We start from the raw sequence: 24,862 nt of genomic DNA, 5'->3' as shown, positions 1-24,862 counted from the left end.
CCCAGCATTAGAACTGCACTGTAACTGTGTTCTGTGGAGTAATGGTGCTCCATTCAATAACAGTGGGATGAGTCGGGTCACATTTAGGTTTACGGGCTGAATGCTGTCAGATCCTCACCGCAATGTTGAAGCATCTGGTGTAAACTCAGGAACATACTCCCTTCATTTCAGAAGAAGCTTTTGGCCATATCCTGCATGTGAAGTTAAGAGAACACTTCTCTCTCATGCCACTCGTTCCTTCCTTCTCTTCCTCATCCCCCTCTTCCTCGTGGCCCTTGGCAGTGGCTCTGAGAAGGAGGGGTTTCTTGAGCGCTCTAAAACTCCCACAGTAAAACACCTTGAGACAGTGCCAGGCTCAACTGAGTGTGTGTCAAACTGCAGCGCGCACAGCTGGACTCTCAGCTCTCTCACACTCTCAGACACAGCGGAACAGGTGAGTGCCGTCTCTTTCTCACTCTGTGGTTTTTCTAAGTGAATATTATAGAGATCACACTTGAATTGGACTATTTTCTGTTCACTGTAGTGCACCGTATCCATTTACTTGCATTTACTTGTTTAACAATAAAAAATAAGATAAAATGCAATGTGTTCAAATTTAAAAAGTTTTCTCTGTAAATGATGTGTGAACTTACATTTACAAAATCCTCAAACAAAGAAAACTCATTCATTTTTGCAATGAAAACTGGGATGATTTGATTGGTTCCTGTGCTCATCTCCTTAGGGCACTGTCTGTGAGGAGTGTGGTGTGTTCTCTCTGTGTCTGCGTGGGTTTCCTCCGGGTGACTGTCTGTGAGGAGTGTGGTGTGTTCTCCCTGTGTCTGTGTGGGTTTCCTCCGGGTGACTGTCTGTGAGGAGTGTGGTGTTTTCTCCCTGTGTCTGCGTGGGTTTCCTCCGGGTGGCTGTCTGTGAGGAGTGTGGTGTGTTCTCCCTGTGTCTGTGTGGGTTTCCTCCGGGTGACTGTCTGTGAGGAGTGTGGTGTGTTCTCTCTGTGTCTGCGTGGGTTTCCTCCGGGTGACTGTCTGTGAGGAGTGTGGTGTGTTCTCTCTGTGTCTGCGTGGGTTTCCTCCGGGTGACTGTCTGTGAGGAGTGTGGTGTGTTCTCTCTGTGTCTGTGTGGGTTTCCTCCGGGTGACTGTCTGTGAGGAGTGTGGTGTGTTCTCCCTGTGTCTGTGTGGGTTTCCTCCGGGTGACTGTCTGTGAGGAGTGTGGTGTTTTCTCCCTGTGTCTGCGTGGGTTTCCTCCGGGTGGCTGTCTGTGAGGAGTGTGGTGTGTTCTCCCTGTGTCTGTGTGGGTTTCCTCCGGGTGACTGTCTGTGAGGAGTGTGGTGTGTTCTCTCTGTGTCTGTGTGGGTTTCCTCCGGGTGACTGTCTGTGAGGAGTGTGGTGTGTTCTCTCTGTGTCTGCGTGGGTTTCCTCCGGGTGACTGTCTGTGAGGAGTGTGGTGTGTTCTCTCTGTGTCTGCGTGGGTTTCCTCCGGGTGACTGTCTGTGAGGAGTGTGGTGTGTTCTCTCTGTGTCTGTGTGGGTTTCCTCCGGGTGACTGTCTGTGAGGAGTGTGGTGTGTTCTCCCTGTGTCTGCGTGGGTTTCCTCCGGGTGACTTTCTGTGAGGAGTGTGGTGTGTTCTCCCTGTGTCTGCGTGGGTTTCCTCCGGGTGACTTTCTGTGAGGAGTGTGGTGTGTTCTCCCTGTGTCTGCGTGGGTTTCCTCCGGGTGACTGTCTGTGAGGAGTGTGGTGTGTTCTCTCTGTGTCTGCGTGGGTTTCCTCCGGGTGACTTTCTGTGAGGAGTGTGGTGTGTTCTCCCTGTGTCTGCGTGGGTTTCCTCCAGGTGACTGTCTGTGAGGAGTGTGGTGTGTTCTCTCTGTGTCTGTGTGGGTTTCCTCCGGGTGACTGTCTGTGAGGAGTGTGGTGTGTTCTCTCTGTGTCTGTGTGGGTTTCCTCCGGGTGACTGTCTGTGAGGAGTGTGGTGTGTTCTCTCTGTGTCTGTGTGGGTTTCCTCCGGGTGACTGTCTGTGAGGAGTGTGGTGTGTTCTCCCTGTGTCTGCGTGGGTTTCCTCCAGGTGACTGTCTGTGAGGAGTGTGGTGTGTTCTCTCTGTGTCTGTGTGGGTTTCCTCCGGGTGACTGTCTGTGAGGAGTGTGGTGTGTTCTCCCTGTTTTGTGAAATTTTCCACGTGTGTCTGTGTGTGTCTATTGAGCCCAGTGGACCCACTATGAGCCTGATCAGTGTGCAGCTCTTACAGAACACGGATGGATGAAAGAATGAATCATGTCAGACTGTTTTCACTGGTTCGTCATAAACTTTTGTGAATGTAAAAAGTAAACAATAAAACTACTTCTATATCTTAGTGTACACTGATGTTGTAAGCAGTACACAGTATACACTGCTACAGTTTACTGTTTAATTTGATAGCCCTAGTATCACTTCTAAGCCTTTTCTTGTCGTGTCTGCAGCGGATTCCTCTTTTCTTACGTGAGCTACAAGTGTTACAGAAGCTTTATATAAACACAGACATATATTCAGTCGTGTGTTTACAGTGACACTGGAATCCTCCACCGAGTCTCAGCCTGTGTGTGTGTGTGTGTGTCTCCAGTGTTCTCCAGAGTAAAAACACTTGAGTTATGGGCTCGTATCCCTGGTTTATTTCAGCCCAATTGAACACACTTGGTGTTCACCATGAGATCAGCATTCGATAGCGGCCCTTACGCAGTGGACTCTTCCATTTAAGTCCATCGTCAGCTGGCCCTGAGGCTGGAGAAATCTGGCTGCCGTCCCTTTTTAAGCCCCTTGGGAAACTGCCCAAAACTGGGAAATGTGGATGTGTCCCAAGAGCCCTGACTTTTGACTGTGTGTAAAAGGCAGTGTTAGTACCCCTTACATTCCACAAACACAGGGATATATCGGTTCTAAAATGTCCTTAAAAAGAAGAAGAAAAAAAACATTTTCCACAGGTGTGTGTGTGTGTGTTAGTGACTGGGTGAGTGTGTGTGTGAGTGAATGAATACATGAATGAATAATCAACTAAATATTTTCCCTGTTATCTAGAACACTGTTAGTGAGCTCCTAGCGAGCATCGAGGAGGGAAGGGGTAAGGCCTCCGTCCCTGAAAAGATAAAACACACAGCACCACTGCTTTCTTCATCAAGACTGTAAATATTTTCCCTTGTCTCTTCCTCTTCTGCTCACCCTTCCTCCCCCCGTCCCAGGGAGCAGTAGCGAGGGAGTAAAGCATGGAGAACAGAACCGAGGAGACGCCGTCCAGTGCCGGTCCGTTAACGCAAGAACAGCTCGCCGCCATCGAGGACGAGGAAGTGCTGAGTGACATGGTGAGAGAGAAGACTGAACCGTTCTGTGCTCCTCTAACAGCTTATTATATTGGTACATTGCTGTGGGGATTTGATAGAATTCAGCCACGAAAGCATCAGTGAGGTCAGGTGCTGAGGGTGGATGATTAGTTCAGGGTTGTGCTCCGTCACTCCAGACAACCCAGTTCCTCCAGCTTTGGGCTCATGTGCAGCTGCTCCAGGGCATTCCATTTTAATATATACATTTCCATGGAGATTTTACCTTCACCTTTCACCTTGACCTCACCATTAGAGCCCAGACTCAATTCACCACGAAGCCGAATTATGAAAAATATAAAACAGGCCAAAGAAACAACATGGAACACATTTTTTAATTACTGTATTTTTAAATTATTTGTGGGTTAAAAATCCCAATGTAGTGGGTGGCACAGTGGAGCAGCAGGTAGTGTCTCTGTCACAGCTCCAGGGTCCTGAAAGTTGTGGGTTTGAGCCCCGCTCCGGGTGACTGTCTGTGAGGAGTGTGGTGTGTTCTCCCTGTGTCTGCGTGGGTTTCCTCCGGGTGACTGTCTGTGAGGAGTGTGGTGTGTTCTCTCTGTGTCTGCGTGGGTTTCCTCCGGGTGACTGTCTGTGAGGAGTGTGGTGTGTTCTCTCTCTGTCTGCGTGGGTTTCCTCCGGGCGACTGTCTGTGAGGAGTGTGGTGTGTTCTCCCTGTGTCTGTGTGAGTTTCCTCCCACACTCCTAAAACACACGTTGGTAGGTGGATCGGAGACTCAAAAGTGTCCGTAGGTGTGAGTGTGTGAGTGAATGTGTGAGTGTGTGTCGTCCTGTGAAGGACTGGCGCCCCCTCCAGGGTGTGTTCCTGCTCTGCGCCCTGTGATTCCGGGTAGACTCTGGACCCACCCCTGCCCTGAACTGGATAAGGGTTACAGATAATGAATGAATGAATAGATCATCTTTAACACAATGGAGACACTATAAACCATTGTTGTACTGTAGTGTACAACAATACCGTACAGGAAACAAGAACAGGGAGTGTGTACAGGTTCAGCACAGACACAGCCATCGTAGACTTCCTCCACGGCACACAGCCAACAAATGTACGAAAGAAACACAAGGTGCACATGCTCTAACATCAAGTGCCGAAGAGTGATGACTGGGTGAATCCTCATGACGTGGAACCCATGGATACACAGAGCCAACTGTTTATGTTCACTACTGCTTTGTATTATTTAGAAACCACTGTGAATTACACCGCAGTTCCTTTTATTTTCTTAGTATCTATTTATTTGGTAAATGTTATGAATTATACCATGTCTATTATAAATGATTCATTAACAACTATGATTTATTGGGCATCTGTCTTTGTGTGTGGTGTTTAATAGTTGGACAAAGCTGTGGACTTCGAGGAGAGACGGATGATTCGTGCTGCGATGAGGGAGCTGATGAAGAAAAAGCGAGGTGAGCTTCAGGCCCAAAAAACCTTCAGCTTGACCAAACATGGCCAGCTCCGCACAGCTCAGAACACCGATCAATTCTATATAGGCTCTGGAGGTCCATTACTCGTGATACGGCCAGGATCCTGGTCATGAATCACAGGAGCTGTAAGGGTTTTGGGGCCAGAGTGTGTCATAACATGTTAATATCAGCTGAGTGTGTGTGGTGAACTGTTTATCTGGACGTTTTTGAGAAGTGTAGAGCTGTGACATGTTTGTATATGGGGTCTCTCCCTCTATCGGGCGGGTGTTTGTTCCTGTTTGGACGCTCAGAGCAGCGAGACAGAGAGCGCTCGGCGCGGCAGAAGGCCATTAGTGCTGGACGTGACTCGTCTGGACACGGCACGGCTCAGAAACCTGCAAACAGACCGGACAGTGGCCAGCAGCACACACAAAGTGAGTTTCAAACACATCACAACATTCAGACGGCCACCAGTGTATCCTCATTAGAGTTCAACACACTTGAAGGAGAACACTAACTGTGGCCAATCCGGTCTCACTCCTCCTCATGATACAGTCACATACACAGGGGACTGCAATTCATGACATAGTCACATATTTTCCACATTTTATGCGACAATATCACAATCATAAGTGAATGGGTAATTACCATAAAAACACTATATGACAGTAACACGACAACTCCTCCTCATTAAAGCGTCTTTACCATCCGTTAATACCACAGTCTTATTTTTATTTACAGAAAATATAACGTAACTAATTCATTATTTACTAAAATATCGAAGCAAATAACGTCTAGAGAAATGTCCTTTTCAGTGTTAACCTTTTGAAAATTAGTCAAAATAACGTTAAGTGAAAGAAATGTTCTCGTTAGCGTTAAAGCTAAAGTAGGACACCAATAATAATCATTGCTCAGGAGAAATGTTATAATAAAATACTTTATGCCTTTGTTGGAATAAGAACCTATGATCTGTGATTCGCATTATGCCTTTTTCTGAGTAATGAGTGATGACTGTAATGAGGAGGAGTTTCCTGTTACTGTCACATAGTGTTTTTATGGTAATTACCCATTCACTTATGATTGTGATATTGACGCATAAAATGTGTAAAATATACGACTATGTCACGAATTGCAGTCTCCTCTCTATGTGACTGTAGGTCACGAGTGAGTGTGAGACCGAGTTGCTACAGAACAGATGTCCACATTAGCTAGCATCATGCTAAAGGCGACGGCTAACTGCGTTACCGACAGTGCTATAAAACTAAACAGCTCGAGTTACAAATGAGTTTCTGTGGTGATTCAAACAGTGAATAAAAACTTAAAGAAAGTTACACTTCAGACACGTACCAGCCTCAGTCGTGTTTTTCCCCTCAAAACATCAATTCACCTTAAAAATGCTTAGCTTCTGAATGTAAATAACCAGGGAGAACTGCGACTACCCACAATCTTAGATGTTCCTTTAAGTGATGGGACGAGGGAGGACCATTCTACACAGAAACAGAGGTCAGCTGAGTTCTCCTGTACTCCCACATTTCCTGTTTGTTTGCTGAGTCGAACGTATTGAAACCAGCATGACGCTTATGTTCATAAGTTATGTTTTATTTTGCCCCCAATACATTAAAATATGGTGTGATTAAAATGTACAGAGTTGTGAGGAGTTGGTGTGTTCTCCCTGTGTCTGTGTGGGTGTCTCCCTGTGTCTCCCCGTGCCTCCGGGTGCTCTGGTTTCCTCCCACGCTCCAAAAACACGTTGGTAGGTGGATTGGAGACTCAACAGTGTCCGTAGGTGTGAGTGTGTGAGTGAATGTGTGAGTGTGTGTCGCCCTGTGAAGGACTAGCGCCCCCTCCTGGGTGTGTTCCCGCCTTGTGCCCAGTGATTCTGGGTAGACTCCGGACCCACCACAACCCTGAACTGGATAAGGGTTACAGACAATGAATGAATGAATGAATGAATGAGACCCAAACTCAGACTTTTCAAATGATACAGTGATGAAAACACAAGCTTTTACGAAATGCTTTATCTTCTCTACAACTCTAGTCTTATATCACAAGCCCAAACAGAGCGAGGTGTATCTTCTGTCAAACCTTAGCTCTCAATTAATCAGCTGCTCGTTCACTCCGACAGTTTATCAATCAGTTCATTTGCCCCTAATTTCCATGGTTCTGTCTTTATTCGGTGTCGTATTGATCCCATTGTTCTTGTTTTCTTGTGGTTGATTAGGAGCAGCTCAGGCAAAGGCTCCACATCCATCACCAGCAGGTCCCTCCCCTAAAGCCTCAGCCAGGTGAGAGTACACTGCACACAGAGGCTGAAACACTGACAGTACATGCAGCTCAGTAGCTCACGAGTAAGAGGAGCTCTGAGAACATTCAGGAATAAGGCAGCAGTGCTGCGCTGCGTTGATGATAATAAATGACGAGTGCATATTTCTGTATAAACATGATTAACCTTTAAAAATCACCATTTTGCACAAACGTTCCACACAAACCCATCTAGCGCCCTCTAGTGCCTGAGTCAGGCATTTCTCCTCAATACATTTTCTCTGATAATAGCTCTCCTGTGATTGGACTAGCCTGAGGCTGCTGTATTTCAAAGGGTAGAACTGAAGAATATTTGGGGAGGGAACTCTGCCAAAAATGTCTACCCCACCCCCATGTGGAGGACCCACTCTGTGGAGCATAAGTTGGTTAATTGGTGCATTTTCATTTCATTGTTTTCATTCACTCATTCATTCATTGTCTGTGACCTTTATCCAGTTCAGGGTCGCGGTGGGTCCGGAGTCTACCCGGAATCACTGGGCGCAAGGCAGGAACACACCCTGGAGGGGGCGCCAGTCCTTCTTTATTGTTCTCATTTCAGTTTTATTTTTGGCCAGGTTTACCTCCCATAGGTACGGGCTGGAATCCAAAAGATCCCTCGGGTTTAAATGCTGCCAAATAGAGAAGTCAGTATGGATTCTTAGAAACACAATGCTCCTGTACTACACACTGCCAAATATATATCAATTTATCTGTGCAATAGTGAGCCTTTAATAAGTGCAGAATGATTGTTGATTTAAGAAAGATTAAAAGAGGAGGGTATTCAGTGTGTGTTTAAAGACTGAGTGAGTGACTGCTGTTCGGACCCCTGAGGGAAGGTCAGTGGAAGTCTGCAAGGGAAGTGAAAACTGGAATTGAAATGCAGATTGGATATTGAACTTATTAAAGGAACACTATGTAATATTTTTACCTTAAAGTGACAGCTTCAAAATCATTGTGATGCCCCACTGAGCTGCAGTAGGGAGAATGGAGCCTCTGTCATTGCTTCGACAGGTTCAGCACTGCAGAATCTGTACTATGTAAGTTTTGGAGGAGGGTAGGATATCACCCCCCCTCCTTCCCCCTCCCTACTGACTGCAGTACAATGAATCAGTAAAAATTAATTACAGTGGGAAATAAAACAAGTAATACCTAGTGCTCCTTTAAAGGAATACTACGTAATATATTTACCTTAATGTTACAGCTTCAAAATGACTGATGCTCCACTGAGCTGTAATAGGGAGAGTCTTTGTTACTCTGAGCTCAAACCTGCAGAAACTGCACTATGGAATTCTTTAGGAGGGTAGGAACCGTCCCTCCCCATTGATTTCAATACAGTGCTAGTTTAAACTAATTACACTAGGGGGAGCCACAGGAGCAAAAAAACTACCAAATCTTAACTTGTCTCCTTTCAAATAAATATTAATAATTCCTTCTGTAAAAAAGTAATGATCAGCTGCTTCAGCAAACGTCTCCCTCTGATCTCACTGCTGACTGAGAGACACTAAACAGACTGATATTTCCTCTGGGATGCGCTGCTGCAGCGTGTGACTCTTGGCCTGGCTCAACTTCCCCTTTAAACTTATCCTCGGTTCTGGTTTGGTTCTCCTCTGTTTCTGCGCACAGTCCGCCCCGTCCTCCAGCTGCTGGGGTTAAAGTTCAGCGTGGCTCAGCGCTCGGTGGACCAAACACCAAAGACGTCAAACAGATGCTGCTGGACTGGTGCAGAGCCAAGACTGAACCATATGAGGTAACGGGGGGTGTGTGTGGGGGCTACAGTGACCTCTGCTGCAATGGTACCTACCAACTCTGCCTTATTTAATCCATCATTGGGGCAGGTTTAACTGTCCCTTTACAGCACACACTAACCCTTGGAGCTTCACAGTTATTGTTCACAGAGTTGTACTCTCAATTCACGTTACGTAATTATTCACACGTTACATAACTTCACACACGTGTAACTACCTGATTGATTATATGATTAGTTACGCAATGAGCTACATTTACATTCAGTTTACACTCTTCATCGACGGGCTTCGGTCTGGGGCTGCTTCAGCGTCCACCAGGCAGCAGTGTAAAAGCCCGTCTCTTTGTGTAAACAGGGAGTGGAGATCCATAACTTCTCGTCCAGCTGGGCGGACGGCCTGGCTTTCTGTGCCCTGGTGCACAGGTTTTTTCCTGAAGGCTTTGATTACTGCACGCTGGACCCATACGACCGCAGAGCCAACTTTGAGAAGGCTTTCAAAACAGCAGAGTAAGGAGTAATATACCCCTACACACACACACAGAGACAAACACAGAGACACACACACCTACACACACACAGAGACAAACACAGAGACACACACACCTACACACACACAGACGTACACACACAGACGTACATGTGTGTATGTATAGTTCAGAGTATACACTGGATTAGGAACACTTACATTGTATGTACACAGCACTGTCCGTTTGATCAGCTCCACTCACCACACAGGGGCACTTTGTAGTTCTACAATTACAGACTGTAGGCCGTCTGTTGTTCTGCATACTTTCATATCCCCATTTCTCCCTGTTCCTCAACGGTCAGGAGCAGGGTTCAGTGTATAATACTGTGTTCTGAGTGTGAATATGGTGTGTGTCTGTGAGGCCTGTCATTTTGGGAGTATGGATATTGACACGTGTGTGTGTGTGTGTGTGTGTGTGTGTGTGTGTGTGTGAGAGAGAGAGAGAATGTGACCTATTTCAATGAGTGCAGGGATATTGACATGTGTGTTAGAGGTCTGCTGCTGGAGTGTCATGTTTCAGACCGGGCTTTGCGCCATATTTTATGTATAACATTAGTCTCAGGTTTGTTTTCCATTGAGTATTTTTTTAAATGTTTTGACTGTGTACATCTCACACATCCTCACTATTTCTATCAATATAATCTACATTTATTTATCTTATGTACTGTTTACTCCCATACAGACAGCTAATGTGTGTGTGTGTGTGTGTGTGTAGAAGGCTCGCTGACTGTCCTCCTCTCCTGGATGTTGATGATTTGTTGAGAATGCGAGAGCCGGACTGGAAGTGTGTGTACACCTACATCCAGGAGTTCTACCGCTGCCTGGTGGAAAAAGGCCTTGTCAAAACCAAAAAGAAAGCCCCATAACAACCAAACACACACAGACACACAGAGTCACAAAGGTGAGTCAGAACACACACATACAGTGAATTTACATTAAAGGAGACACATACACCTCTCGTCTCCACAGTGGAACACAGTGCTGTTTCTTAATGAAACGTCTGTGACCCGCTTTGGTCCAAACCCCACGAGCCCCACAGCAGTGTTCTCCCCCTGTGTAAACAGCCCCTGTTCAGAACGCCCGCTTTCAGCACCTGTTCCTTTAAATGATAATGAGCCGCTCGCTGTTCACCCCGACCCCGAGCGCACAGCAGTGAGGAGCGAGGAGCAGAAGCTCTGGTTTTTAGCCGTTTTCACTCTGTTCTCTTTCTTCTCCGTTTTTACTCAGTGCTCTTATTTCTCCGCGCTCGTTGTGTCTGTTTTGCTGAGTTTAACCTCGTCTTTGTGCTCTCACATAAACACGGGTCCAGCGCTGTGATTGGACAGACTCAGACGAGGGGGCGGGGCCATTCTAAAGTCTCTGCACTTGACGTCAGAAGCGGAGCAGGATCAGAACGACTCGTTTTATCCCGTGTTTTCAGACTAAGGTCTTGTTTCACAGTGTGTGGGTTAATGTTCATAAATCCTTTAAAGTTATCTTTTCTTAATTTGTGCCCTTTAACGTTGGACAAGATTTATCTGCACTTTGATGCAGACGGTTCCTTTAAATGCATACAATCCCAGAGCAAATGTGAATAAACAGAGATTACAATCAGTGTCCGTTAATGTATCTGAGATGTGAGGGAGAGCTCAGTAAATTGAAAAAAGATTATGTCTATTAATCTCTCTCAGCACAGAAAGGTAATGTGTGTGTGTGTGTGTGTGTGTGTGTGTGTGTGTGTGTGTGTGTGTTCTTGCCTGGATGAATTTTTATGGCGCTGTTTCTCGCCGTGCTGAAAGCTGAAAGTCACAAGGCTTATTAAAGAGATTAGATCTTAACTCTGGATTATATTTACCCCACAGTCATCTGTCATTTAAAAACCTCCACCTTTCAGCACGACCCTTACATAATGGGCTCTGCATCATCAGAAATGATCCCCCAGGATTAGGACTGAGAATATTTCACATAGTTCATGGTCTAGGAATAGACTCAGTGACAACGAAATAGCTGCAGTTAAGAAGAATGGATGACTTTATAGAAGACGTTAGTCTCACGCATTCTTTCCCATGTGGTCTTTTCCAGGGAAGCAGCTGAGAAGGAGTCTCCACACGAGAAGGATTGATGGAGTGATACAGGAGAGCTGCAGGCCAGCACACACACACACACACACACACACACACTTCCTCAGGGACAGAGAGATATCTCCTTCGGTCCTTTAAGAGAATTAAAGAGGAAGTTTCTAAACTTTCTTCAGAGTGAAATGAGAGTCATTGTTATTGTTTGGTGTGAAGTGGTTGATTGCAGAGAAACTCTGACTCCTTTAAAGTGGTGCTAATGAAAACCAGAGGCTGGATTTGAAAAACAGACCAAGAATATTAAGATAAACACTGAGTCATTCATGAGACGGTTCATACGTACAGTTATTTTTTTCATGTTTTCTGCTATCAGCTGTTAGTAATGTGTCCTTTCCACTGCTGTTTACAACTTACTGACTTCCTAGAGACTACCCCTGACTCATTCATTCAGATTTTATTTGGATTTTCTTCACAATCCTAAGCCTTCAATACTCACTCACTCACTGTCTGTAACCCTTATCCAGTTCAGGGCGGCGGTGGATCTGGAGCCTACCTGTAATCACTGGGCGCAAGGCAGGAACACACCCTGGAGGGGACGCCAGTCCTTTACAGGGCGACACACACTCACACATTCACTCACACACTCACACCTACAGACACTTTTGTGTCTCCAATCCACCTGTGTTTTTGGAGGGTGGGAGGAAACTGGAGCACCCGGAGGAAACCCACGCAGACACAGAGAGAACACACCACACTCCTCACAGACAGTCACCCGGAGGAAACCCACGCAGACACAGGGAGAACACACCACACTCCTCACAGACAGTCACCCGGAGGAAACCCACGCAGACACAGGGAGAACACACCACACTCCTCACAGACAGTCACCCGGAGGAAACCCACACAGACACAGGGAGGACACACCACACTCCTCACAGACAGTCACCCAGAGGAAACCCACACAGACACAGGGAGAACACACCACATTCTCGCCTACAATACTTCCCTCTAAAACACAGATTCAAACAGCACATTATGTTCCATCTTCTGTTATTTTTCTTATGTAGAATTTAACAGAATTTAAAAACAGCCTCTTTTTTCCGTATTTAAATGGGAGTTAATTCTTGTGGTTCCTTTTAGAGGCTGAACTTCTGAACTCCGTCTGAGACCCAGCGAATAGATAAGAGAATATTTAAGAGCAGGTTCTTTTTTTATGAATACCAGTTTTCTTGGAATTGTTCTTAAGAGGTAAGAAAAAAAATGTAGGAAAACCTTGGATAATTTTCGAACAATAACATTTTTTTCAAAAGTACAAGGTTAATATAAAAGCATTTCTCTGAAGTGGTCCTTTTCTAAAACACGTTCCGAATGCGTCCCCAGGCTTCTTTATGTCTACAACACAAATACAGCACTGACATTCCCCTCCATTGCGTCCAGTGGCTCCACCGGTCTAAAGAGGTTTATATGGATGGATGATAATGGGAAAATTAGAGAAGTCTACCTTGCCGTACATCACCCAACATGCACCCTCATAAACACTAAAGGAGGAGGACACAGGTCACTGGTTGAGAACTGAATGGTAAAGTTCATTATATGACACCAGCATTTGGAGAAAGACTTGCCTTTTAATGTCTGTGTGTAGATTTTAGAGTTGGACGTCTGGTTCCATTCGTAACTACTGTGAACCTTTCTGACTGGGTTAGTTTCTGTGGAACAGTGCATTTCACACCAAACCACACAGGCTTTTAAATGTTTACGTCACACGCCTTTAATAATGCAGAAATTTACAGAAACGCTTTGCTTTATAGCAGTGTTCAGATCTTTATTGTTTGAAGTGTGCACTAAATGTTGTAACTGTATAAAATAAATAAATAAATGGTATGACAATACATTTTATCCCACAAGCCTTTTCCCTAAACCTTCCACACAATTATTCATTCATTGTCTGTAACCCCCATCCAGTTCTGGGTGGTGGTGGGTCTGGAGCCTACCCAGAATCACTGGGCACAAGGCAGGAGGGGGTGCCAGTCCTTTACAGAGTGACACAATCACACACTCACACCGACGGACACTTTTGAGTCTCCAATCCACCTACCAACGTGTGTTTTTGGAGCGTGGGAGGAAACTGGAGCACCAGGAGGAAACCCACGCAGACACAGAGAGAACACACCACACTCCTCACAGACAGTCACCCGGAGGAAACCCACGCAGACACAGAGAGAACACACCACACTCCTCACAGACAGTCACCCGGAGGAAACCCACGCAGACACAGGGAGAACACACCACACTCCTCACAGACAGTCACCCGGAGGAAACCCACGCAGACAGAGGGAGAACACACCACACTCCTCACAGACAGTCACCCGGAGGAAACCTACGCAGACACAGGGAGAACACACCACACTCCTCACAGACAGTCACCCGGAGGAAACCCACGCAGACACAGAGAGAACACACCACACTCCTCACAGACAGTCACCCGGAGGAAACCCACGCAGACACAGAGAGAACACACCACACTCCTCACAGACAGTCACCTGGAGCGGGACTCGAACCCACAACCTCTAGGACCCTGGAGCTGTGACAGAGACACCACCTGCTGCACAAATTTGATCACGTTTATTACACTATGCTAGTTCTGGTGGCACATAGTGTACACACAGAGAACATGTGCTAATAGAGAGTTGTCCTGTCTGGGGTTGTTATGATAATTTTAATAGAATTGAACTTAACAGAAACAGTAGAAATTAAAGAAACTTTTGTTTAAAATTGAAGTCCTTAAAAAAGTAAATGAAACATAAATTGTAGAGTTAAATATTTGTATTTAAAGCGATAAATACATATAGTTTTTCATGTTTTATTTCAGAATTCCAGTAAAATGTGTTTATTTAATTGAATGATAATTCCCCACAGAACACAATCTGATCAAAATCTAATTTCTCCAGATTCGTCACAGTTGTAGCCAATCACAGCGCAGCATGCCGTGTTCCTCTATCCAATCAGAGCCGCAGGGGGCGGGGCTTGTCTGAATACGGGTGGGAGTACATCCCAGCGCCGGTAGACGGTTAGAAAAAAAGCGCGTGACGGCGTGTGTCACCTCCAGAGCACTGCAGCGCGAGAGGATGCTGAGTCCTGACACACACACACACACACACACACACACAAGTTCACACACCTGCGCAGGATGAGCTGCTCCCCTCCGTCCTCTCCTGCCTCGACCGGAGCAGCTGCACCTGAGGAGCGGGCACGGCTTTAAGAGCTGCGTGTGCACCGGAGGCGGCGGATGTAGTGATTTACCCCTCTCCTTCTTTTCCTTTCACCTTGCGGAGCCTGAAGAAGGTAAAGCCGTTTCCTTAGTAACGAGCCTCTGACTTTTCCAGCGACTAACTCAATATTTACTGCTGTTTTAAATGAATATTCAATAATGATTAGGTTGAATCCAGCACTGGACCTTAGAGGGAGGTCAGTGTTGATACCGACCTCTCCACTGCGCATTCACACACTCCAGTCTCAAAGTTTCCATCGTGTTATTGAGCCCCTGTCCTAAGGCGAGGTGGACAGAGGTGTGGTATAAGCCGCTGAACCCGAGCCTACACTCATCCCTCACCGGCACTGAGCAGTCCTGGGGTCTGTGGCTAGTGCAGAGAGGAGAAGCTTAAAGACGCTGTGGGTTTGTGTTTAACCGAGGAGTTAAAACGTGAACAAGGTCATTCAGACGGGTTTGACGTGCAGTGGTTGATTGTAGAGATTCTTAAAGACACAGATCTTTTACACTGGAGCTGAATGGAACCGGACGTCCGCCTTTAAAGGCTCCTCAGTCAAAGTTACCGTGTGAAATGGTTCTGAACCCTGCGGAGCTCTGATGGTGACACTTAATAAAGGATGGAATTAGACGGCTGTAAAATCTCATCCCCAGGTCTTGTTCTGGTTTCACTCGCAGTGAACGGGGCCCCTTTGGATTACAGTGAAGGTGTGGGTGACTGAATAATGCCTGGGAGCCAGATTTGTGCTGTGGAGATGTATTCAGTTGTTCTCTGACATCATTAAGTCATTACGTATTCATTCAACACTCTTAAAGTGCGCAGACGTAGAGACGTCTGGTTCCTATCACCACCATCTATCAATGAAATGAACAGTGCAATTATTTATCACTGTACAATGTACAAGGAAACGTGTCTTTACCCCGTCTGTGGCAGTGAATACACACACACACACTAGTGCACTAGGGGCTGTGAACACACCCAGAGCGGGGGGCAGTTGTGGGTTCTGCGCCGTGGACTGAGGAGGAGGACAGTGCTGTTCCTTCACTCCCACATCCCTCAGTTCTCCTGCCGCTCGTGGGAATCGAACCTACCACCTTTCAGCCCTCAGCTCTCAGCCCTCAGCTCTCAGCGTCAGGCCACAGCTAAATACTTCACACCACACTCTCCGTCACTCTGCGTACGACATTTTTGTGTGGAATTCCCTTCCAACCAGTAAACCTCCTGTCCACAGCATTGGAGCCTCTCTGAGTGAGACGCCTGGTGTCTGTTAAAGGAGCAGTCAGCTATTTTCTAATGTTTCTTCTTCACAATACGAAACTGCCATTACACTGACACCTAGTGGCCTGGATGTGTTGGGGACGATATAATGTAGAACTACCCCCTCTATGGAGCGTAAAGAGGCTTTACTACAACGTCTCTTCATCTCGTGTGAGTTGTACTTCAAAGAAAAATGTAAACATATGAAGACTTGATTCAGACACGAGAGGGTTAAAGGTCAGGTGCTGATGGTGGTGATCAGTCCTGGGTCAGAACCACCGCTATAACTCATCCCAGAGGTGCTGGATAGAGCTGTGTCACTCCAGAGAACACAGCTCCACTGCTTTACAGCCCAGGACTGTGGAGCTTCATCTCCCTCGCTCCAGCACCAGGCCCAGGAGCAGCTTGTAGCTTGTAGTTCCTCAACATTAACGGGTTTTCGAGCTTTTGGACTTTAAAAGTACTGAGTCTCTGCGTAGACAACATATATATACCACTGTATTAATCAGCATGGAGGTGTTATTCACGCTCCCCGCAGTCTTTGCTCTCCTCTCGTCTGTGAAACACTGCAGTGATCTGCTTCAGTTTGTTTACAGAGATCATCAGGGTGAAAACTCACTCGGCGTTCCCCTGTGTAGGCCATCTGTTGCTCTGCATACTCTGTATAGACTACAGTCTGTAACTGTAGAACTACAAAGTGCTGCTGTATGGTCTGTGGAGCTGAGAGAATAGAAACATGGCTGACCAATGTATATTATCCTACAGTGCCTGGCGTAGCTTCCCCAAAATACACTTATTTACTTAAATACTTCATAAAACAAGTGTGTGACTTCCCAAAATCACATTTCATAAGAAACGATAGTAATATTGTGCTCATAAGAGAGTGTCCTAATGCCTACAGTGATAACAGGTGTTATAATGCGTTATAAAACATGACGTCTTCATATAATACACCCTTCTTTATAAATGTTAAGCACGAATCATTTTTTTTGAATGAAAGACCATTTTAAAGTGCCATTTTGCCATTGTTTTTTTGCCAAGGTTTAGTTCTAAAATGAGAGCTGCAGGTGTTTGATGTGGATGCGTGACCCCTGAGGTGTATCTCACAGCTGGGATAAGCCTCAGCCAATCAGCATTAGCGATTGGTGCGTGTTTTAAAGGAAAAACGTTTGATCGCAAGTGGTGTGGCAATTCCTTTAGGGGTTTGTTGGACGACAAAAAAGTTGTTGCCAGGCAACGGGAAAGTGGAGCAGGACAGCGGAGCGAGGGAGTGTCCAGCGGCCAGCGTCTGTCATCTGCAGCCGAGAAGTTGATCCTGTTGCGAAAGGCTGCTGATGTCAGAGGACAGAGACGGGGGATGGACGAGGAGGGCTGGACATGGGCCAGGACTCCCTCCCTCACACACACACACACACACACACACAGAAGTGAAAGTGTGAAGGACATACTAATTCCATTCACCTTCCTCTGCCTCTACAACTCTCACCTGCTTCACTTTCTCTTTCAAACAGAACACACTGTGGCCCGTGTCACACGGCTGTGGATCAGAACGGTGCAGTACATTGGTGCAATTCCAATACATTCCTTATTTCAGAGTGGTTGATATTTGGTGTTAGATTTTGTTTATAGCTCTGTAGCAATTCTTCTTTATCACTGTACAGAAACGTTGCTTTGCTGCTTAAAGCTGGAGTAGGAAGTGTTGCAGAAAACAGTGTGCCCAAGTTTTTTGGAAATATCCAAACTAAAAAAATCCCACCCTCATCTTCAGCCATGCTTCCAAAGCCAGTCCCTTAAAACACATGACCGCACACTGCCGGGCTACAGACACAGAGAGAACACACCACACTCCTCACAGACAGTCACCCGGAGGAAACCCATGCAGACACAGAGAGAACACACCACACTCCTTACAGACAGTCACCCGGAGGAAACCCACGCAGACACAGGGAGAACACACCACACTCCTCACAGACAGTCACCCGGAGGAAACCCACGCAGACACAGAGAGAACACACCACACTCTTCACAGACAGTCACCCGGAGGAAACCCATGCAGACACAGAGAGAACACACCACACTCCTTACAGACAGTCACCCGGAGGAAACCCACGCAGACACAGGGAGAACACACCACACTCCTCACAGACAGTCACCCGGAGGAAACCCACGCAGACACAGAGAGAACACACCACACTCTTCACAGACAGTCACCCGGAGGAAACCCACGCAGACACAGAGAGAACACACCACACTCCTTACAGACAGTCACCCGGAGGAAACCCATGCAGACACAGGGAGAACACACCACACTCCTCACAGACAGTCACCCGGAGGAAACCCACGCAGACACAGAGAGAACACACCACACTCCTCACAGACAGTCACCCGGAGGAAACCCACGCAGACACAGGGAGAACACACCACACTCCTCACAGACAGTCACCCGGAGCAGGACTTGAACCCACAAGCTCTAGGACCCTGGAGCTGTGACTGCGACACCTACCTGCTGCTCCACCGTGCCGCCCCAGTGATGTTTATGTTACAGAATACGGCAAGAAATAGTGTGAACAAAAGGTTTCCATATTGTTTCTTTGGTCTGTTATATATCTCTCATCACTTGGCTTCATGGTGAACTGAGCCTGGGCTCTTATGGGTTAATCTGTAGGTTTGTTTTCTCTGAATACTCTCTCTGAAGGTTGATGATCTAGTGTAGTCTAGAGAAGCAGCAGGACTTCTTTCACCCCCACATCCAGCATGACGTCCTTGACCTCCCCCGGAGAGAAGGCTGGAAACCCCCCAGCTATTGGCTCGTCTCAGCCGTGTGATTCACCCCAGCCGGAACGAGGAAATCCAGGCACCAATTCCATCAGCATCAGCCGACCCAGGCCTACCGCAAAACCGTTCAGAACTGTGGAGCCGCCTGCTATTTTACCTTTAACTCCAGTCCACACCATTATCCCTTCACCTCTGTCCCATTCCCCCACAGAAACATCCCAGCCACACCTCAGCCCCCAGAGCCCCCGAAACACCCAGCTCAGCCTCAACTCACTGCCCAGCCCTATAGCCTTCCCTAGTCCCCCTACACAGCCCAGTCGCGCGACTCAACACTCTCCAAACACACACCCCAACCTTATCCCCAAACCAACCCCCACCGCCAGCGCCCACTCTAAAACTAATCCCCGTCCCAGCCAGAGTCCAGAGCCAGCCACGAGCCCCAGCGGCACTGACCACAAGCTTCCGGCCAACGAGAACGATGGCTTTAGGTGAGACTTTCTCTTTTTAAAGCTCATAAATATTTACAGCTCCTTCATCACTCTCAGAATGTGTTTCCATAGCAATGGTTTGGTGTTACATCAAAGGAACAATTTCTTCTGCTGTAGCGTATTTATATAAAAACAGTGTAAACCCTTCATTATCACGGGGACATGGGGAGATTAATATGGGGATCAGTAGCCCACCAACCGACACACTGTGAAACTAGACCTTCCAGTCTAGGCGCTGCCTAGGCCAGAAAACATGGTATAAAATGAGCCGTTCAGATTGTTCTCTGCTTCTGACGTCAAGTGCAGAGACTTTAGAATGGCCCCGCCCCCTCGTCTGAGTCTGTCCAATCACAGCGCTGGACCCGTGTTTATGTGAGAGCGCAAAGACGAGGTTAAACTCAGCAAAACAGACACAACGAGCGCGGAGAAATAAGAGCACTGAGTAAAAACGGAGAAGAAAGAGAACAGAGTGAAAATGGCTAAAAACCAGAGCTTCTGCTCCTCGCTCCTCACTGCTGTGCGCTCGGGGTCGGGGTGAACAGCGAGCGGCTCGTTATCATTTAAAGGAACAGGTGCTGAAAGCGGGCGTTCTGAACAGGGCTGTTTACACAGGGGGAGAACACTGCTGTGGGGCTCGTGGGGTTTGGACTGAAGCGGGTCACAGACGTTTCATTAAGAAACAGAACTGTGTTCCACTGTGGAGGAGTTTATTTATCTTTGATATTTGCAGTGATAAGGTTTAAACTGTGAGGTGTCCAGAATTTTGGGGGAAAAAAAAGCAAGGACCTCTGTGACTTCTGTAAAAAAGCAACCTATTGGAAGCAGTTCAGAAATGCACTGATTAAATGGCAACCACTAACACAGGGCAGTGGTGGAGGTGGACCTTAAAGACTGTAGTTGTGTAAAGTGTAAAGTGTAGTAGTCATTTTCAAAGCATTACACTACCACTGCGATGCTGAGGTCTGTGTTTCTGTAAAACCACAACTGTTTATTGTCCTTGGCTTGCATCATAGACCTTACGCCAGAGGACCTTTATTATGTAATATGATTCGTGAACGTAATTGATTTTATTGGCTGAATCTCTTGCAGTGTGTTTGCTTGCTGTAAACAGACCTTTGTTATCATCCAGTTCACAGCAGGCTGTAGTCTGACTTTGTTTATAGAGACGCACAATGAGAATCAAACTGGAACCGGCAGATATTCCTCCGCCTCACGCTGTCAGTCAAACAGAACACTTCCTGTTCACTAGGGCTGCACAACTTTAGAGATGTGACACTACTATTGATCGAACACTATGAAGCCATTCCCATGAAAAACATGAACGTGTGCTGCCGGACTACAGCTGGAGGAGTCCCAGAGAGAAATATCTCTGTCCAGATTTTGACATTTCTTCATTTCTATAACAATATCAGTAGATAATTACATGATTAATGATGCATTTTGCCATTGCCACAAAGTCCCCAGTGCTGCAAACCTATATATTAGACTCTTGGATTGTTTACCTGTCCCATAATATCAGCTCCGAAGATCCAGCACATTATATTTTTATCGAATTACCAATCAGATCATGCTCCCAGAACAGTTTAACCTGCTCTCTAAATGGATCTGTTTTGGGACGCCGGGTCTCAGGAGCGAGGGTCTCAGTGGAGAGGAATGAAATTAGAGATTGTCTGATTTCACACGTTAGCTCCTCATATCTCTCTCTCTCTCTCTCTCTCTCTCTCTCTCTCTCTCTCTCTCCCTCCTTTCTCTCTCTGTCTCTCTCTCTCTGTTTCTCTCCTTCTCTCTCTCTGTCTCTCCCTCTCTCTCTCTCTCTCTCTCTCTCTCTCTCTGTCTCTCTCTCTCTCCTTCTCTCTCTCTCTCTCTCTGTCTCTCCCTCTCTCTCTCTCTCTCTCTCTCTCTCTCTCTCTCTCCCTCTCTCTCTCTCTCTCTCTCCTGTTTCTGAGCGACAGAATGGTCTTGGAGCTGTGTGGTGTGGCCCTGCTGCCAGCTCCAGATTTCACAGATTTCTCACAGCGTTCTGCTCTAAGTCATGTCCTGTCCTGTGCCAGCCACGTGAGCAGGAACCAGGATGATGTTTACTGTGAGCGTGCATCTGCTCCTCACGCTGCCAAGAGCTCCGTGGACGTGTTACGAGAATCTACTGATCACAAGCCTCCTTCAGTACAGCACTAACGATTATTCCTCTGATCCAGTGGACGTTAACTTGTGGCCGTGAGATGCAGTCTACTGCCTGGGGGCGGGGGTGTGTGAGGGTTCCGCTTGAAGAACTCGTTCTGTATGAGGGACTGAAACCTAAAAGCAAAGGTTCTCTTGTTAAAGCTGTGGTTCAGTTGTTAATGACATGGTTCCCTCAGTGTTGTGGTGCTCTCATTATCACCTGAGTTTATACCTAGGATCTTTGCTGAGGATTTATTTTAACTACATGGTTCTTTCATTAATGTTTTGGTTCTTCATTTAGTGTGTTACCACTCTGATTAATGACATGGTTCTCTAGATAATTAGTTAATGGCATGGTTCTGTAGGTAATGGTTCTTTATTTAATGCCATTGTTCTGCATTTAATTACATGGTTCTCTAGTTAATAACAGGTTCCTCTAAATAATGGCATGGTTCTGTATGTAATTACATGGTTCTCTAGTTAATGCCATGGTTCTCTGTTTTATTTCATTGGTTCTCTTTGATAAGATGGTTTTTATGTAATGCTGTGTTCTCCTGTTAATAACTTGGTTCTCTGATCACTAGGGTGTACATCGTCACCTGGAACGTGGGTTCTGCGATGCCTCCTGATGACATCAGCGGCCTGTTCGGGTCTGGGGTCAGCGATGGGAGCACGGACATGTTTATCGTGGGGTGAGATGCGTCATATTTTCCTCTGCAGTGTTGTGGTACTGTAGACAGGTCCAAACACGCTCCTGGGTCCATGTGGAGATCCGTATTTAAGGCTTTAATTGGCTGGAGCAGGTGCCTGATTATTTGGAAATGTTGAAAGTCTCCAGGGAAACGGAGAGCGGAGCTGTACTCTCTTTACCCTGCTGTTTCTCCCTTGTTTGTTTTTTAATCTGTTTTCTTGTGTTGTCTCGTCCTCATCATCCCACAGCTTCCAGGAGGTGAACTCTATGATCAATAAGAGGCTGAAGGACGTCCTCTTTTCAGACCAGTGGATCGAGCTGTGTATGGACACTCTCTGCCGCTTTGGATATGTTCTGGTCAGTGTAGTGCTTCTGTTGTTTTCTCCAAGTCACTTCCACCTTTTAGACAGGTCTCAAATCAGTACACAATCCCTGTCACGCTGAGAGCCACCACTTCTTTTTGAACAGCAGCTAACACAACGTAACTAAAGCGTGACGGGGGAGGGAGGACCAGCCGACTCATCACACTCCTTTTATACCTTAATACCTGCTGTATACAGAGTGGTCAGCAACCTTTAGCTCTGCTCTCTCTGATCCTTCTCCACCTGGATGGGCGTGGCCTAGAGGCGTTAGATCCAGAGGCTGAAAGTGAATTTGACAGAGGATCATTCGACACTGTTGGTCATAGTGAGTGCTCACACTCTCGACAGAATTATTCACAGTGATTGTGATAGGAACCAGACACTCAAACGCTTGATGACTCTCTAAAAGCTCTCACGTGGGCGGTCCTCGGAACAAACACCTGACGTATTGATTGACAGTAGTTTGTGTTGGGCCTAAGTGGCTGGAGTGGTTTATAGAAAGAATAAAAAAAACATAAACAATGTTTATGAGAGTAATTATTTATTTTCACGTTTTTGTAACGTGCATCTCACAAGAGACGAAGAAGCAAATTGCCTTGTAATCTCTGCATGAGCCAGTTTATGCTCCACAGAGCGGGTCTCCCACACAGGACGACTGTTTTAAAGGAAACCTCAGACACATCCAGGTCACTAGGTGTCAGTGTATTGGGTGTTTTATAGTATGAGGAGGAATTATTGGAGAAAATGCACCTTTAATGTCTTATTCTGCACTAGACTGTGTGATGTTATTGACCTGTAGGTGGCGTCCCAGAGGATGCAGGGTGTTCTGCTGCTGGTCTTCTCTAAGTTCTGTCACCTGCCGTTCCTGCGCGGCGTCCAAACCCAGAGCACGCGCACGGGGCTCGGGGGATACTGGGTGAGTCAGTGACACACACACACACACACACACACACCTCAACTGAGATTCAATCTTCTCTCCTTCAGTTGCGCTTCACTGACACTTTGATGTTTAACATCAGAGACATGCAGCAGGCTCCGGTGGGTTCAGGGGCCTTTGATGGTCAGATGAAAAATGAGAATCAAAGACAGGGAAAGTGTGTTGCAGAAAGGTTAGGTTAAGTGTTTTTATCTTTGTGTGTGTGTGTGTGTGTGTGTGTGTGTCGCTGCTGTCGTTTTTGATATAATTTAATATTTCACTATTTTATATTGATATGAGGGTGGCACAGTGGAGCAGCAGGTGGTGTCTCTGTCACAGCTCCTGGAGGTTGTGTGTTCATGTCCCACTCCGGGTGACTGTCTGTGAGGAGTGTGGTGTGTTCTCCCTGTGTCTGCGTGGGTTTCCTCCGGGTGACTGTCTGTGAGGAGTGTGATGTGTTCTCCCTGTGTCTGCGTGGGTTTCCTCCGGGTGACTGTCTGTGAGGAGTGTGGTGTGTTCTCCCTGTGTCTGCGTGGGTTTCCTCCGGGTGACTGTCTGTGAGGAGTGTGGTGTGTTCTCTCTGTGTCTGCGTGGGTTTCCTCCGGGTGACTGTCTGTGAGGAGTGTGGCGTGTTCTCTCTGTGTCTGCGTGGGTTTCCTCCGGGTGACTGTCTGTGAGGAGTGTGGCGTGTTCTCTCTGTGTCTGCGTGGGTTTCCTCCGGGTGACTGTCTGTGAGGAGTGTGATGTGTTCTCCCTGTGTCTGCGTGGGTTTCCTCCGGGTGACTGTCTGTGAGGAGTGTGGTGTGTTCTCTCTGTGTCTGCGTGGGTTTCCTCCGGGTGACTGTCTGTGAGGAGTGTGGCGTGTTCTCTCTGTGTCTGCGTGGGTTTCCTCCGGGTGACTGTCTGTGAGGAGTGTGATGTGTTCTCCCTGTGTCTGCGTGGGTTTCCTCCGGGTGACTGTCTGTGAGGAGTGTGGTGTGTTCTCCCTGTGTCTGCGTGGGTTTCCTCCGGGTGACTGTCTGTGAGGAGTGTGGTGTGTTCTCTCTGTGTCTGCGTGGGTTTCCTCCGGGTGACTGTCTGTGAGGAGTGTGCCGTGTTCTCTCTGTGTCTGCGTGGGTTTCCTCCGGGTGACTGTCTGTGAGGAGTGTGGCGTGTTCTCTCTGTGTCTGCGTGGGTTTCCTCCGGGTGACTGTCTGTGAGGAGTGTGATGTGTTCTCCCTGTGTCTGCGTGGGTTTCCTCCGGGTGACTGTCTGTGAGGAGTGTGATGTGTTCTCCCTGTGTCTGCGTGGGTTTCCTCCGAGTGACTGTCTGTGAGGAGTGTGGTGTGTTCTCTCTGTGTCTGCGTGGGTTTCCTCCGGGTGACTGTCTGTGAGGAGTGTGCCGTGTTCTCTCTGTGTCTGCGTGGGTTTCCTCCGGGTGACTGTCTGTGAGGAGTGTGGCGTGTTCTCTCTGTGTCTGCGTGGGTTTCCTCCGGGTGACTGTCTGTGAGGAGTGTGATGTGTTCTCCCTGTGTCTGCGTGGGTTTCCTCCGGGTGACTGTCTGTGAGGAGTGTGGTGTGTTCTCCCT

The 24,862-nt window shown here is 47.0% G+C and overlaps 2 protein-coding genes across 2 annotated transcripts in view; both read left to right on the top strand.

Annotated features, from left to right (window-relative positions):
• The first annotated feature begins 364 nt into the window (after window positions 1-364).
• smtna (smoothelin a) lies at window positions 365-13,215 on the top strand. Its single transcript, XM_066651654.1, has 9 exons — window positions 365-433; window positions 3,201-3,320; window positions 4,682-4,757; window positions 5,066-5,188; window positions 6,976-7,039; window positions 8,679-8,802; window positions 9,155-9,306; window positions 10,041-10,226; window positions 11,387-13,215. The coding sequence occupies exons 2-8, from the start codon at window positions 3,225-3,227 to the stop codon at window positions 10,189-10,191; spliced, it is 786 nt and encodes a 261-aa protein (XP_066507751.1). The 5' UTR covers window positions 365-433; window positions 3,201-3,224; the 3' UTR covers window positions 10,192-10,226; window positions 11,387-13,215.
• A 5,838-nt stretch (window positions 13,216-19,053) lies between these two features.
• Window positions 19,054-24,862, top strand: part of LOC136674691 (phosphatidylinositol 4,5-bisphosphate 5-phosphatase A) — a 26,050-nt gene continuing 20,241 nt past the window's right edge. Inside the window, exons 1-4 of the mRNA XM_066650830.1 lie at window positions 19,054-19,165; window positions 21,910-22,017; window positions 22,265-22,373; window positions 23,178-23,294. Coding sequence (XP_066506927.1) covers window positions 21,944-22,017; window positions 22,265-22,373; window positions 23,178-23,294 — 300 coding nt within the window. The 5' untranslated portion in view covers window positions 19,054-19,165; window positions 21,910-21,943. The remainder of the gene's footprint in view (window positions 19,166-21,909; window positions 22,018-22,264; window positions 22,374-23,177; window positions 23,295-24,862) is intronic.

The sequence above is a fragment of the Hoplias malabaricus genome, chromosome 18, assembly GCF_029633855.1.
Source record: "Hoplias malabaricus isolate fHopMal1 chromosome 18, fHopMal1.hap1, whole genome shotgun sequence".
In the NCBI taxonomy this organism is placed as follows: domain Eukaryota; kingdom Metazoa; phylum Chordata; class Actinopteri; order Characiformes; family Erythrinidae; genus Hoplias; species Hoplias malabaricus.
This window is presented reverse-complemented; position numbering and strand designations above follow the sequence as displayed.